The following is a 16,070-nucleotide window of genomic DNA, read 5'->3' on the forward strand; positions in this document are numbered from 1 at the left end:
CAAGAGGGGGGGTGAATTGGGCTAATTCTAAAATTCTTTCAATAATTAAACCCTACACTTAGCCCACTTCACCCCTTGTGCCTAGAATGTGTTTCTATTGTTCTACCGCACAAAAGTTTTGCACCCTATGTTCCAATCCTACTCTAGCATGGCAATTCTAAGAATGTAAAGACAAGAAGTGAATTGCTCAAATGTAAATGCTTAAAGCAAAGAGAGGAGAAGGAACGCGGTGATGTTTTGCTGAGGTATCGGAGAGTCGCCACTCCCCACTAGTCCTCGTTGGAGCACCCGCACAAGGGTGTAGCTCCCCCTTGATCCATGCAAGGATCAAGTGCTCTCTATGGGCTGATTCTTCAATACTCCGTTGTGGTGAATCACCCACAACCGCTCACAACTTGAGTTGGGTCATCCACAAGCTCCGCCGGATGATCACCAAACTCCTTATCACCACCAAACCGTCTAGGTTATGGCGATCACCAAGAGTAACAAGCACGAACTCTCACTTGACCACAACAAGCCTAATGAGAAGGGTGGATGCACACTTGCTACTCTCCTTGCACTAATGAGGCCTTAATCTTGGATTCTCAAATCTCAATCACCTCACAAGGCTCTTGCTCTCCTTTACACTCTCAAGGGTGTTTCACAGCTGAACAAATAGGCAATAGACCTCCCTTAGATGAATAGAGGAAGTATTTATACCCCCTTTTTCAAAATGAACCGTTAAGAGGTTGAGTCAGCACTATACGGGGTGACCGAATGCTCTGGTCAAGGTGACCGGATGCTCCGGTCGGTTATCCCCGCCACAGAGCCATTAAGTTGTGACCGGACTCTGACCAGCGTCTGACCAGACATGTCCGGTCACAAAAACTGCTCTCTAGAATCTTACTGATGTTGACCGAACACTAGCGCCTAGAGTCTAGTCACTTCAATGTTCAGCGTCCGATCAGTTACCGGATCCTAACCAGCGTCCGGTCAGCACTAACCGGACGCGTTCGATCAGCACTGACCGAACGCGTCCGATCAGGAATCTCCCTCTCTAGAACCTCTCTGGAGTTGACTAGACTCTGGCACCCAGCATCCCGTCACTTTTCACTCAGTGTCCGGTCACAACCAGATGACTCTAGTTGATCAAATGAACTAACTAGACTCACCCTTTAGCGTCCGGTCAGTCATTTGACCCTCCATTCACTTCCAACTCGAAATCATATGTGAATCAAGTTTGCTCCAATTGATCTTAGGGCTACTCCTGAGCTACCTAGTGCTAGATTTGACAAGTGTGCACCACACCTAACCCACTAGACTCACCTAGGTCAAGCTACTAGTCCATACCCCCCTTAATAGTATGGCCAAAGGAAAAACAAAGTCCCAAACTACTCTAAGTGTCTCTTCAACACCAAACGACACTTAGAACTAGTCCATCCTTAACCTTGTCATCCATCCTTTGAAAATTGAAATGATTTCCATCGTAGGGGCATGACAACCATGATTGCCCAATCAATTGCCATTACCATAACCTAACTTAATTGCCTCTGCAAAACACACGTTAGTCATAGTAATCTCGTATTATCATTAAACACTGAAACCCAACTAGGGGCCTAGATGCTTTCATCTTGTTTTAGCAAGTTGTAACTAGTGGTGAGCTCATTGTGTATCTCCTCAAGTTTATCATGTTTTTCTCTAAGCTCCTTTTTAGAGGTTTTGAGCTCCTTGAGTTTAGATGACATAATTTTATTTTCTTCTCTAAGCTCATCAATAGCTTTTTGGGCTATGTCATACTTTGCTAAGAGCGAATCATTCTCAAGTTCTAGCTTCTCATTTTTAGCTCTTGTCTTTCTAATGATTTTAGTGCATTGATTTAGCAATTTAACAAGATCATCATAAGACGGTGATTTTAGTTCTAGCTTCATCACTATCACTACCATTCTCATCATCACTAGCATTGTCATCACCACTACTATCATCATCATTTTGTACCTTTCATTCACCCTTGGCCATGAGGCATAGGTGTGTAGAGGATGATGGTGGTGGTGTTGGTGGAGATAGTGAAGAACCAATGACAAGTGCAGCCACCTTCTCCTTCTCATTATCACTTTCATCATCGGATGAGCCACTTGATGATTCAATGTCCATGAGCCAATCACCAACAATATAAGCCTTGCCATTCTTCTTCTTCTTGAAATTCCTTCTTCTTGTCATCCTTCTTCTTGTGTGACTTGTTCTTCTTCTTCTCATCATCATCATCACTTGAGTCATCTTTCTTTCCCTTGTACTTCTTCTTGTACTTGTCTTTCTTGGGTTTGGGGCATTGATTTTGGAGATGGGCTTCCTTCTACTACTAGTGAAGAGTTTCTTCTTCTTGCCATCAAACTTGACACAATTCTTGTTTAGCTTCTTGAGCATCTTGGCGGTTCTTCTCACCATGAGAGCAAGACTTGCATCAACAACTTCATCATCACTTGAACTATCTTGAGCAATCTTATCTTCGCTTCTCTTCTCTTGGCTAGCCTTAAATGCCAAACCTTTCTTCTTTGAGGATGAAGAGCCCCCTTGAGGAGTGATGTGCATGTGCATTGATCTTCCCCAATATTTGAGTTGGCGTAGTAGCGGAAAGATCACCTTGATAAAGCATCATCAAAATATACCCATATTTGTCAATGGCAAGGACACTCAAGATCTTTCTCACAACATTAGATGGTTGCATTTATGTGAGTCCAAGCCCCTTGACCTCCTCTATAAGAACATTCAAGCGAGAATACATTTCATTAGCACTTTCACTAGGAAGCATTTCAAATAAATTAAGCTTCTTCATCATAAGATGATAGCGTTCCTCACGCTCACTCTTGGTTCCCTCATGGAGCACACAAATGTCTGACCATAGTGCATGGGCATCTTTGTGGTTCCGCACATGGTTAAAGATGTCCTTACAAAGGCCTCTAAAAAGGGTGTTTCTAGCCTTTGCATTCTGTCGATGTTTCGAATAAGCACCGGCAAGTAAATTTATAGTTATGCGCGTTAGGCCTAGATAGTGCGCTAATGGATATAAGATTTATACTAGTTCGGGCTGAATGTCCCTATGTCCAATCTGTTGCTGCTCGTGTTCTTAGCACCAAAAACGGTTCGTAGTAGGGGGTACAAACGGTCGAGAGAGGGACTGGTCCCAAGTCTCTGATGGAAGGGTCGAAAGGATGTCAAGAGCCTAATAGCAGCTTGACTGTGTGTGATGTGTCTTGTGTTGTCAAGAGTCGGTCCCTTTTGTTGGAGGAAGCGCATCCCCTTTTATAGATGAAGGGGACGGCTTTACAAGTGAGAGGGCTAGGGTGCGTACGCTACCTAGCCTTGTTGTTCACGTCTACCTAGCTTTGTTGTCCATTCTGGTGGGTGCGAAAGGATGATAAGCGCCTATAATACTATCGATGCCACTGTAGAATGTTAGGATGGCTACAGAGTACTGTCCTGCGCAGGGTATGGACTCTGGTACAGTGGTTTTGACTTATGAGCCTCGCCCAGCCTTGCTCCGCACGCCTTCTGGTTCCCTCCGAATGGGGAGCTCCTGGTCGGATGGCTCCAGTCGGCCCTCAGTGCGCCGGTCAGAGAAAAGCAGTGAGCAGGCATCCTACGAGCCCTGGTTGTAGGGTCGGAGTCGCAGGGTCAGAGCAGGAAGCAGTGCTATGGGCAAAGCCTTTTGATCGGAGGGGGCGTCCGGAGGCTGAAGCAAATACTCTGATCTGGTGGACCTGAGGGGCCATGAAGTGGGTGCCGCTCCCTTGGGACCATATCGTGGTGATAGCATGTCCGTCATTTGTGGAGGACGCGAGTCTTTTTCTGGACCGTAGTGGTTGTCGTATGTCTACGTCGGGTTCCGTGCCCAAGGGCTGAAGGCGGCGCCCACAACTTTGTAGGGCGAAGAGCACGCGCCCACAACACTATTCAAGCTCTGCTATGCCTAGAATAGTCTAAAGCACCCATCCCATCGTTCCCTGGCAGTACTTTTCCTGTCGGGGCGCAGGGTATGGACACTAGTTCAGTGGTTTTGACTTATGAGCCATGTCTTGCCTTTCTCCGCATGTCTTCTGGTTCTCTCCAAACAGGGAGCCCCCGGTCGGATGGCTCCAGTCGGCCCTCAGTGCGCTGGTCGGAGAAGAGCGGTGAGCAGGCTTTCTATGAGCCCCAGTCGCGGGGTCGGAGTCGCAGGGTCAGAGCAGGAAGCAGTGCTATGGGCGTCCCTTGGGCGAGACCGAGCCCGTCCCTCGGGGGTTGGGCGAGGCAGAGTCAATCCCTAAGCTCTCGGGTGAGGCAGAGCTGGCCCTTATCCCTTGGGCGAGACCGAGCTTGGTCCTCGGGGGTCGGGCGAGGTGGAGTCTATCCCTAAGCCCTCAAGCGAGGCGGAGCTGGCCCAAAGGCATCGGGCGAGGCGGAACCAAACTCCCGTCATTCAGGCAAGAGACGTAGCGGCGCCCTTGTCTGTTCAGAAGTTTTTAACATTCAATGGTTATTGGTTCCACCTCCTGGGGTACCCCGGTGTTAGGTCCCTGATAGTAGCCCCTGAGCCCCCGGGTGATTCGGACAGAATCGTCCGGGGGTGTTTTCAATTTTGTCGGAGTTAATTTGCCAGAGGGTGCGCGCGAGCGCACCCGATGGGTGTAGCCCCTGAGCCCCCGGGTGACTCGAGTAGAGTCGCCCGAGGGTAGTATCGAACCCTTCACGGGTAAGGCTGAAGAACTTGGTTTTTTATCGACGGGATATTTTTAAGGGAATCGTGGTATTCTGTTCGCGGGAATTTTACTTAGTGCCGGCCTGGCTGGGACCTGACTATGGACCAAGGCCCTGGTGACGCTTGCATCTTTGAGTTCTGGTTTCTCACGGGCCCATCCTTCGTTGGGGCGGCCATTGAGTTGGTTTGGGCTGACCCCCGGTCGTTATGGGCCCAGATGGATTAGAGAAGAGATTTTTCTGGTCCACGTCTCCTCTGTGGGAAAAGAGTCCGGTCACTTCGGGAAGGTGAACCGTTTGGCGCGATTTTGGTGGGAGAGATAGGGATCACGGGCGCGTGTCCCGCGACGTGATGCGATGGTGCGTGTGGCAGGCCCGAAGATCGAGGCAGACAGTTGCCTTTCTCGCATCCGTCGCCCCTATAAAACCATGGGGTTCGCCCCCAGGGTTCCGTATTTCACCCCCTTGCCTTCGTGTCTGAAACCTCCACTGCCAATCGCCCTAGCCTCCTGCGCTCGTGCTGCCACCGTCGTCAAACGTGCTGTTGCCTTCTTCTCCGTGCTGATCCCGTTGTCTCAATGGACCCGGGGTATAAATCCAACATCTCCCTTCAGCGCCTGGAGGGCCTCGTCCGCTAAGGCCTCCTTTGCCCATTGACCGCCTCTGAGGAGTGGCGACTGCCCGGTGAGGAGGAGGAGCCGCAGCCGCCTGAAGGGTACGTCGTGTCTTTTGCTCACTTCCATGAGCGAGGATTCGCCATGCCGCCCATCCACTTTTCCGGGGATTGCTGGACTATTATCAGGAGGAACTGCAGCACCTTACCCCCAACAGGATCTAGCACATTGCAGCGTTCGTCACCCTATGCATGGGGTTCTTGGGGATCGATCCCCACTTTAACCTATGGCGGTATATCTTTGTCGTTAATCTGGTGAAGAGGCGGGTCGGGCAGCAAGAGCTGCATGCGCTGGTGGGGTGCGCCAGCATCCACCTCCGCAACAACCGAGGGAGGATGTAACCGCTAATGCATTTGTCCACCTCCAACAAGGGGTGGCATTTGCAATGGTTTTATATAAAGAACAACGCTGCTGCCCCCTTGCTAGCTTTCACTGGGCGCTACATCTTGGAGGCCCCGGGGTCATGGGGGTGGGGCGTCCCGGGCAAGGGGAAGAAGCAACTCAACAGCCTTCTCGCCGCCATCCAAACTCTAAAGTAGAGGAATGTGAAGGGGTCGGGGATCATCGACGCCTACCATGTGAGGAGGGTGGCGCCGTTGATGGCACGCACACTTCCCCTGTATCAGATGGTGCCCAAAGCGTCGTTCGAAGGGACGGTGCTTGTCGATGAGGCGCTCCCTTTCTCTGAAGTGGCGCAGTGAATCAAGGAGGCGATGGAGCCCACGAAGGACTCTGCTAGCGCTATCCTTGACTTCGTGTATCCGGTGCCGGGGCATCCCCCAATGCGACTAGAACCGGGGTTTGTTGACTTCGTAAGTTTTCTTGCCTCTTGCTCCTTTCTTCTCTTGTAATTTCTGATCCCCTGATGTTAACCTTGGGATGGCAGGACCAGCCAGGGGGACTGCACTGCAAGGACAGCCTGACTCCATTGCTGAAGGACCCAACCCGAGCGGCAGCGAACCACACCGTGGCTAGTTGGGACAAGAAGACGCGGGAGCTTGCGAAGAAGAAGGCGATACGGAAGCAGCAAGCTCGAGATCGAGGAGAGGAGACAAGCAGTGAAGACAATGATGATGACTACGAGTCGGATGAGGAAGTAGCCGGCGTGGATTGGGGTGACCTGGTGAACAAGGACTCATTGCCCATGCAGGGACCCTTCCCGTTCCATGTGGAGGGAAGCGAGTCTGCAGGAGCAATGGAGCCGAGCCTGCCCCTGGGTCCGGTGGGAGCCAATGGATCCACCGCTACCCTCGGGGTGCCGGCGGAGGATTGGTGGACGAGAGGGGTCAGATCCGAGACCGTCCCCACGGTGCTGGTGGAGGGGGGGTGGCTCCGACGCCATGCCCCGAGAGGTGATGGAGGGGAGTGGCTTTGGTGCTACACCACATGAGACAGTGGAGGGGAGTGGCTCCGACGCCACGCCCCAAGAGGTGATGGAGAGGAGCGGCTCTAGCGCTGCGCCCCATGAGACGAGGGAGATGGTGGAGGGGAGCGGCTCCGATGCCATGCCCCGAGAGCTGATGGAGGGGAGCAGCTCTGGCGCCGCGCCTCATGAGACAAGGGAGACGAGCCCCCCTACCTCGGAGCAAGGGGCAGGCTCGAAATGGTCTCGCCCGCATGAGTTGGAGCAGGGGTTCGTCCCCGAAATGTACCCGCTGCCTGAAAGAGTCAGAGTACATCATCGACTCCCCTCGTTGTTCCCTTTATTTTTCTATTTCGATCTTACGCTTTTTCCTCTTTTGCAGATTCTTGCGACAGGGCCACCCTCTGGGGCTGGCGCCCAAGAAGAGTCTTGCCCTTCAGATGGGACGGCTGGTGCTGCCCGACGTCACCACTATTTCGGGTAGGAGCGTCGCGGCCTCATTGGCCGGTCTAGCAGCGCCCGCGCCCTTGGTGGTTGCTGAACAGGCGACCACGACCGCGTCAGGCCAGGAGCAGCCGGACGTAGCCGTGGTCGTGTCTGAGGGGGTGGCGTAGTCCGCGCCTCTAGTGGCCACAGAGACGACGCCCGATGTGGATAGGGCGGAGTTGGATGTGGCCATAGTGGCGTCTGAGGGAGCGGCGTAGTTCGCGCCACCGGAGGTCCAGATGGGAGAGGTCGCGACCGCGTCAGGCCCGGTGGGGTCGGATGCGGCCATGGTGGCCTCCGAGGTGGGCTGGACGGGGGAGGATACGGCCGGTGGGTCTCTGGGCATCTTGGCGGTGGTGGGAAGGACTCACCGGCCATCGCCCCCAGCCCTATTATCGGGGGCAGTTGTTCCCCCGTGCAGAGCGAGCCGACGCTCCATTGGATGGATGCTCGGGATCCATCATCGGCTCTGTTCTCGCTTGATGATGTTGTCGAGAGTGTGGAGCGGGAGAACCTTGACATCAGGTTCTCGACCATGATGAATGCCTTGAACCAGGCCAATGGAGCCCTGCACGAAATCATCATTCCTTCTAGCCAGGTATTCACCTTGTTCTCCTCCTTTTTGTATCCTTGTGTTTTCATGTTTTTGATACTAGTCTTCTTTTCAGAATCTTGTTGCCCGTAGCTGGAACAAATCCCGGTTTCTCTGCGAGCGAAAGGCGGAGTGGGACCGCCTCACCGAGGAGGCCCGGCTACGAGGAGATGTGAGCGCGCAGCTTGCTATCGTCCAGTGGTGGGAGGCTGAGGCATGTCGTGACGTGGAGGAGTTCCATGCGATGTTTGAGGATTTGCCAGCGAGGATGAAGCTGGATGGGGAGGAGATCGCCAGGCTCCGAAAGGAGCGAGACAAACTACTGCAGAAGAGTGCCGCGGCTAATGAGCGGGCCGGCGAGCTCCTGGTGGAGCTAGAGACAGAGCGAGATCTCAAGCTTAAGGCTTTGGAGAGGTCCACGGCGTTGCGGCAGAGGGCGGACCGGGCCATCCGGGAGCGCGACGAGGCACGTGGGGTGGCCGACTCCCTTCGGGCAGATCTTGGGGATGCGGTGAGCCGGAGGTTGGACGTTGAGAATGTTGTTACCAGGTTGAAGAAAGAGCTTGCCAAGGTGCGAGAGATCCTCTGGGTCGAAAGCGACGAGCATGACCTGCTACAAACTATCGTCGGTGTGGTTACCGATGCCCTAGAGGTGGTGCAGCCAGAAGGATCTAGCTCGCTTGCAGCTCGTGCCGCAGGAATCATGGCGCGGGTAGGCCAACTTGAGGAGGACGCCTTCCATGCCGGGATCACCCAAGCCTTTGCTATCGCCCATTCCCATTATGATCAAGAGATCAACCTGAAGGTAATGAGTCATGGTTTTGCGCCTATTTATGATGACGATGAGCTGGACAAGATGGAAAAGGAAGTGGCTCCCCTCGCGCGAAACCTGGCAGATCAGCTGAAATAAGAGGTTCTCCCTTCGTGGAAGTAGTTAGCTTGATAAACACTTATTTGTAATATGTGAACAAGTGTCAGTATTTTTGTGTCCTGGAAACGGTTTTGTAATTTTTGTTTCGTTTGTTTAATCTTACCTTCTCTTTTTTGTGATGAAAACATTTCGACAATCGATCCTTCCATTTGTTAAGACCATAGGGCCTGAAGTTTTGTGGAGGAAATTTTAAATGTGCTGGTGAGCAAAATTACCGTAGCTGTCGGGACGTGGGCTCACGCGGGTGACCCGGGTTCGATCCCCGGCAACGACGCCATCTTGCCAGTGTATTCCCCTGAATCTTGCCGCCAGTCTTGATGCAAGGAGGAGATCTAATGTAATCTTTTTTTGAAAAAAGAAAGGAGGTACCCATACCTTTATCAGCCCCTGAGTGAGATCCGACCCCTTGCGGTTGTTGGGGTCGGATGTTACTGGAGACCGGAGCGAGGGAGGTGAACTTACGTTTGTATTTACTCATACCTCTTACCTAGGACTTTGATGATCGCTGCATGACCGTGCACTATGAGCTCGCTAACGAGGATGTTCGACAGAATCCGATCCCGTTTACTTCGCGGCGGGATCGGCGAAGCCCTCGGGGGGCGTTCCGTTACTCTTTTGCCTGCCTTCCAACAGATTCCCCCTCAATGGGGTTTCTATGGGCTCGGCTAGAGGCTGGATTGAACAAGAAGGTTGAGATGGCCCTATTCGCCTTAATGCGGGTTAGGCAAAGGCCGTTGAGGCTCATCTATGTTTTCTCCCCTAGCTCTTGTTCGACGTGAGGCGGCCCTAGACCCTTCGTTGGTCAGCCATCGAACCTCGGTCTCTTAATCTTGGATCGAGTGGCTCGAGCCCTTGAGCCCTTGAGGGTCTGCTAGGGGTTGGCCATGTTTTCGCATGCTACCCCATCCTTGGTTTCCGTGGCTGGAGGGGCTAAGTTGACGACACTTGCCTCGATGGCTCGAGTGTCGCGCTCAATGAGCTCACTAACGGGTATGTTCGTGTGGAATCTAGATCCATCATTCATTGATGGGGTTGGTAGAGCCCTCATGTGGCATTCCACTACTTCTGAACCTGCCTCCCGGCAGATGCCCGAGCCATTTGTTGGGCTTAGGCGGCCCGTTGGCCTCTCCTCGACGGAGATTCTATGGGTCTGGCTCGAGGTTAGAATCGAACGACAAAGGTCGAAATGTCCCTATCCGTTTCTAGATGGGGTCGGGCAAGACCGCTGGGGCTCATTTCGGTTTTCCTCCCCTGGCTCTTTTTGACATGAGGCAGCCTCGAGCCCTTCGCAGGCCGGCCTTCGAACCCTGGTCAGGCATCGCTCATACTGAATGAAGCGGCTACCGCTTCGTGACGCGACACGAAGCGTTGGGATGCAAGAATTTGCATATGCAATGTTTAGACGTATGAATTTAACATATAGTTTAATCGAAATGAAAGTGGGGGTCGGTAACGTTACCTTGGTGATATGTGCCATGGGAAGCTCCTACCAGACGTGTCCGAGCCAGGTTCGGGTCCGATGTTTTTGACGAGGCCGGTGTAACCTGCATAAGTATGGCTACTTTTGTTTTTGCGATTGATTTTTAAGCGATCTGCCAGCTTCCCCCTAAAGGGGGGCTCTATAGGTGGACCCCTCCAAACTCCTTTCGGGAAGGCGGGAGCAAAGGCTAGTAGTGTGAGGAACTATGAACGCGATTATGCTGGTGAACCAAAAAGACTCCGTAGCCGACGGAGCGTAGGGTCTGGTGGTTCATCCAGTTTGTACTTATCGTCTTATTCCCACACGCCATGCTTTTGGTTCCACAATCATAAGGAGGGGTCAGGCTAAAAGGGTGTTTAAATAAACAGGCGCCCCTGGCAGCCCCCGAGCGATGTCTGTGCCCCTGCCGTTGCTGGGGTCGGAGGCTCGGTAAAGAATTTCAACACTCAAAGTAAGTAAATAGGGGTGCTTATCTTTTAATTGGTCGTTCATTCGTTGTTTTGCCTGGGCCGCCCGATCGACCCAGGAGGCCCGCTGGGCTCCCCCTAGAGGGAGGTTCCATCATTGGGTCGTTCCATGGTCCTACTGAAAGGTCCTAATATGGCTAGAGGGGGGTGAATAGCCTATTTAAAAATCTACAAATCAACTAGAGCAATTTGATTAGTATGACAAATAGCGTAATGCAAACTTGCTCTAGCTCTACAAGGGTTGCAAGCCACCTATCCAACAATTCTAGTTGCAATGATTACTTAGGCACACAAACTTGCTATGTAATTACTCACTAAGAGCTCTCAACCTTGCTACTCTAAAGAGCTCAACTAGATGAATATAAATAATAAAGCAAGCTCTCAATTCTAATTACACTAAAGAGCTTATGTCAACTAGTTTGCAAGAATGTAAATAAGTGAGTAAGGTGATTATACCGACGTGTAGGGGATGAACCAATCACAAGATGAATATATAGCCAATCACCGGGAGAATGCCAAAGACAAGAGACAATCGATTTTCTCCCGAGGTTCACATGTTTGCCAACACGCTACGTCCCCGTTGTGTCGACCAACACTTGGTGGTTCGGCGGCTAAGAGGTGTTTCACAAACCTCGTCCACACGATTGGACACCGCAAGAACCTACCCACAAGTGAGGTAACTCAATGACACGAGCAATTTACTAGAGTTACCTTTCGGCGCTCCGCCGGGGAAGGTACAACTCCCCTCACAATCACCGGAGACGGCCACGAACAATCACCAACTCGTGCCGATCCTCCACCGCTGCTCCAACCGTCTAGGTGGTGGCAACCACCAAGAGAAACAAGCGAAATCCGCAGCGCAACACGAATACCAAGTGCCTCTAGATGCAATCACTCAAGCAATTCACTTGGATTCTCTCCCAATCTCACAATGATGATGGATCAATGATGGAGATGAGTGGGAGGGCTTTGGCTAAGCTCACAAGGTTGTTATGTTAATGAAAATGTGCAAGAGTTGTCCCTTGAGCCGGCCATGGGGCTATAAATAGAGCCCCCATCAAATAGAGCCGTTGTACCCCTTCACTGGGCAAAACACGCTCTGACCGGACGCTCCGGTCATACCGACCAGACGCTGGCCCTCAGCGTCCGGTCGCCCGATGGACGCCACGCGTCACCCGCTTCAAACGCTGTTCGTCAGATTTCAACGGCTACGAAGCTGACCGGACGCTCTGGTCAAAACTGACCGGACGCTGAAGCCCCAGCGTCCGATCATTTCCAGTAAGCTCCCCAAGGCATGTTTTTTCGACCGGACGCGTCCGGTCCACCTTGACCGGACGCAGACCAGCGTCCGGTGCTCAACCCTTACCCACTGTGCCGTCTAGCAGCTCGACCGGACGCAGCCTTTCAGCATCCGGTCGCTGAGTGACCCAGCGTCCGGTCAGTAGACCGACGCCAGCATCATTTCGACCAACTCCATTTCAACTCTAACTCCTTCACCCTTGCTCAAATGTGCCAACCACCAAGAATTTTGCATCCGGCGCAATAGAAAATATGCATTTCATTTTTCAAAAGCGCCGAATCCCGCCTCGCAAGCTCGGCGGGAGGGAGAGAGGGACCCAAACCCATCTCAACCCTGCAAAACACCTTGTGCACATGTGTTAGCATTTTTTCACAAATATTATCAAGAGTGTTAGCACTCCACTAGATCCTAAATGCATATGCAATGAGTTAGAGTATCTAGTGGCACTTTGATAACCGCATTCCAATACGAGTTTCACTCCTCTTAATAGTACGGCTATCTATCTTAAATGTGATCACACTCACTAAGTGTCTTGATCACTAAAACAAAATGGCTCCTACATTTTATACCTTTGCCTTGAGCCTTTTATTTTTCTCTTTCTTCTTTTCCAAGTTCAAGCATTTGATCATCACCATGCTATCACCATTGTCATGATCTTCGTCATTGCTTTATCACTTGGAGTAGGGCTACCTATCTCATAATCATCTTGATAAACTAGGTTAGCACTTAGGGTTTCATCAATTAACCAAAACCAAACTAGAGCTTTCACCTGCCTGGGGAAGCAGAGAGTCTCTTGTAGGTGAGCGTGCCTCGGTTCTCGTGTTCAGGGCGTATTAGTGGCAGGCCATGCCCGGGTGACGTTCTGGCTTACCAGGCGATGTCCCGTCGACCAGAGTGCGTCCTGTCATTTTCGGCGTGTCCCCTCAGATTTTTGTCAACATTGATTTCGCATTTGTATTGAATAAGGGAAGGTAGAGAGTTTTTTGTCCGAACCTTTGGCCTTTCCTTAGCTGCTAAGCCCCCTCTTTAAATAGGGGCGGGGGAAGAGTTCTCGCCCCACCTCCTCGCCAGCCTCCGAGCCGCCACCTCTTCTCCTTCCTTTCCACCGAATGTATCGGTTCCTAAGTAAGACAGGATAATGCCAGGGAGAGAAAAACTCACAAGTCCGCCCATGATTCTGGAGCATGATGTAACACCCCAGGTGTTTGGCTTCCACATTTGCACTTGCATTTCATGAACATGAGCATCATTCATCCATTCATAAGCTTGTGTTGCCTAAAACATGTTTTTGAAACATTGCAACGTATCGTTATATTTCATGTGTGTTGTTTCTATTATGAAATGAAAAGTGTGCAACACTTAAGTGCAACATGTGCAACTCACTTTAGTGAAACAAAGTTAGTTAATACTATGCAACAAGATCATGAAACATGTGAAACATGACTATGAAACATTTGTAACATTTCATGTGTTTTTCATTGTTTTAGTACATACGATGCTTGATTCTTGTGTGACCAAGGTGTGGTGTGGCTAATAATTCTCTTAAACAACTTAGTGACACCTAGAATGCCATTTGGAACATTGTTCATATTGATCATGTTGCCTAAATAGGATTTCAAAAAGTGGTTTGACTTGTTTGGACCCCTAAACCCTTTTGTTTGACTATTTAAAAAGTGTAGCTTAGGATGTTTGCATGTCTAAGCAACCTAAAACAAAGTTGTAGGAAATTTGATAAGGAACAAACTTTGTTTAGGAGCCAAGTCATGAAAATGTGCACAACATGCTCAAAAAGGTCCCACAACTTAGTATTGAGGGTTGAATCAATACTTAGAAAATTTTCTAAGTCATAAATACAATTCCAGTTTGATCGAGCCAACTTTGGCTTGATGTAACTCCTGATTCATGGTGAATTAGACTATGATCCTTGAATAGAAGTTGAAGATGGAAGGTAGGGCTACAACTTTCATGTACACGGTTTTTGCTATTGATCAACGACTTAGTCGTTTTAACGCGTTGAAGTTGCACTGTCAGGCTTGATTGGATCACTGAATGGCGAGCTACAGTGTTCGACAGGTTCAGAACTCGATGGCTGCGTGTACGCCACACGTCGCTGGTCGCCTGACCGCGCAGGCCACGCAGCGTGGCTGGCCTGACACCACTGCCGGTGTCCTCCACTTGAAGCCGCATCCTGTTGCCTCTTCGCTCAATCCCAGCCATTTCTTTCCTCTCGCGTGCGACCGGAGCATAGAAAGGTACAAGCCGCCGCTGTCGCCATTGGCTCCATCGTGCTCGCGCCTACTCGCCGTGGCACCAGCGCCAGCCAACTCCCGCCCAAAGCTCCGCCGTGTCCTCCTCTACGTCCTCTACCTCTTAGCCGAGCCGTTTAAGTCTTGGTAAGGGCGTATTGGCCACTTCCACCATCACCGCCATGAGCATGACCTCGTCGGAGTTGAGGCCGCCGTGGTCGGGGTAGCTAGGAGCCATCTCGTCCTCCCTTCTTCCTTCCAGTAGTTTCCTTGCATGCCCTAGGAGCTCATACCGAGCTTAGCCGTGCCCTACAGGGCCTGACCTTGCCGGAGCACCATCGGACCACGCCGCCGTCCGCCATGCACGCCGTCGTCCTTGCTAGGGTTCGGTAGAGGTTGAAGTGGGCATGGATGGGTGCGCATCATTGTGGGGAGCACGCCGGTGCCGTCGGTTTCGCCGGAGGAGCCACCGTTGGCGAGCTTCGCCGTGTTCCGCGCCGTTGAAGCCGTCTCCCCTGTTCTGTCTCACTAACATACGGGTCCGGCTGACACCCGGGTCCCACGCGTCAGTGACAGTGTGTTCATAAGGATGGCTCAAATTTCCAGTTTTGAATGCTGTTTTGTAAATTTTGTAACTCCAAATGTGTAGATCCAAATGGTGTGATTCAAATTTTGTTAGACTCACAGTGAGGTCTAGTATTTAAGAAAAATATGATATGAGCATATGATGTAGAAATTTTTGATGAATTAAATATGGATTTGAAATGTGTTTTCAAATGCATGCAAACTTGTTTGAATTATATCTTGAGTTTCTGTGATCCAAAAATTATGAACTTTTGTGGGTAAGCTAGTCTTGCTTAGTAGAAGCTCTGGTTAAAATTTGGGAGTAATTGCATGTAGGGTTTTTGAGTTATACATTTTCCTTTTATCATTGATTGGTACTTGAGTGAATTTTTGTAAATTATCTAGGAATCTTATGACCATGAAACTTTGTGAGTAGTATCTTAGTACCTTAAGGATGCTAGGAAAAATATGAAATCTATTGCTTGACACTTTTCACTAAGGTTTCCTAATTATGCCATTTTAAGCCATTATGCCTTATCATTTTTGTGTAGGCTGTTATACTTACTCAAATGGTGTGAAATTTTTATGGTAGTCTACTTAGAGCATGTAGTATCTACTGTAATTTTTGTAGATTTAATGGTGTAGTTGTCATATATGTTTACCATTTCCTCTAATTAATTAAATAAATTAAGAAAGGTATTAAAAGAAATATTTTGGTGATGAACACCCTACTTTCTGGTGTTCTTGTGATATGTGTAATAAATGAGTAGAGTTAGTTTTGTCCAATTATTTGTTTACATCATAAGTTAATAATTATTTGTTTGTGTTATGTCCCTCTGGACAGATCTGGGGACTTTAGAAAGTTCCCCATGATATTTTGGTTTGCTGTGAATGTGATAAATACAAAAGTTATGGAAAATTTATGTATCTAGCTCCTGTCAAAATTTGAGGGTGTTTGGCCCAGTAGTTTAGGAACTACAGCTGTTTAAAGTTAGGTTCCAGTTTTGATTACTCTCTGTCTTGTGAGGATAGAGTTCTGTTGATTAAAGAGTTTGACCTGGTAAAAGTTGGAATCGTGCTTAGAGGTCTGAAAATGAATTGTAGACAATTTCATAAGCTTTCCAAATTGTCTTGTTGCATGTCATTTGGAATTATAAATCTCCAGTTATGGCTAGTTTACTGTGTCGCTACATAGTCTTCATTTTGCTGAAATACAAATGCTTGAGTGTATGCTTGTTGCAGTGTTATCGTTGATTG

The 16,070-nt window shown here is 50.0% G+C and overlaps 1 protein-coding gene across 1 annotated transcript; it reads left to right on the forward strand.

The window, feature by feature from the left end:
* Positions 1-7,675: 7,675 nt before the first annotated feature.
* On the forward strand, positions 7,676-8,735 carry LOC136459075 (uncharacterized). The gene is made up of 2 exons (XM_066458982.1): positions 7,676-7,831; positions 7,902-8,735. Exons 1-2 carry the CDS (start codon positions 7,676-7,678, stop codon positions 8,733-8,735), a joined length of 990 nt encoding a protein of 329 aa, XP_066315079.1.
* Positions 8,736-16,070: the final 7,335 nt, after the last annotated feature.

The sequence above is a fragment of the Miscanthus floridulus genome, chromosome 1 (assembly GCF_019320115.1).
Source record: "Miscanthus floridulus cultivar M001 chromosome 1, ASM1932011v1, whole genome shotgun sequence".
Classification (NCBI taxonomy): Eukaryota; Viridiplantae; Streptophyta; class Magnoliopsida; order Poales; family Poaceae; genus Miscanthus; species Miscanthus floridulus.

Bases quoted from the DNA above. Each gene is read 5' to 3' on its own strand.
- LOC136459075 (XM_066458982.1), top strand. From the start codon at position 7,676: ATGGATGCTCGGGATCCATCATCGGCTCTGTTCTCGCTTGATGATGTT. The intron at 7,832-7,901 runs GTATTCACCTTG...TCTTCTTTTCAG, and splicing joins TCATCATTCCTTCTAGCCAG to AATCTTGTTGCCCGTAGCTG.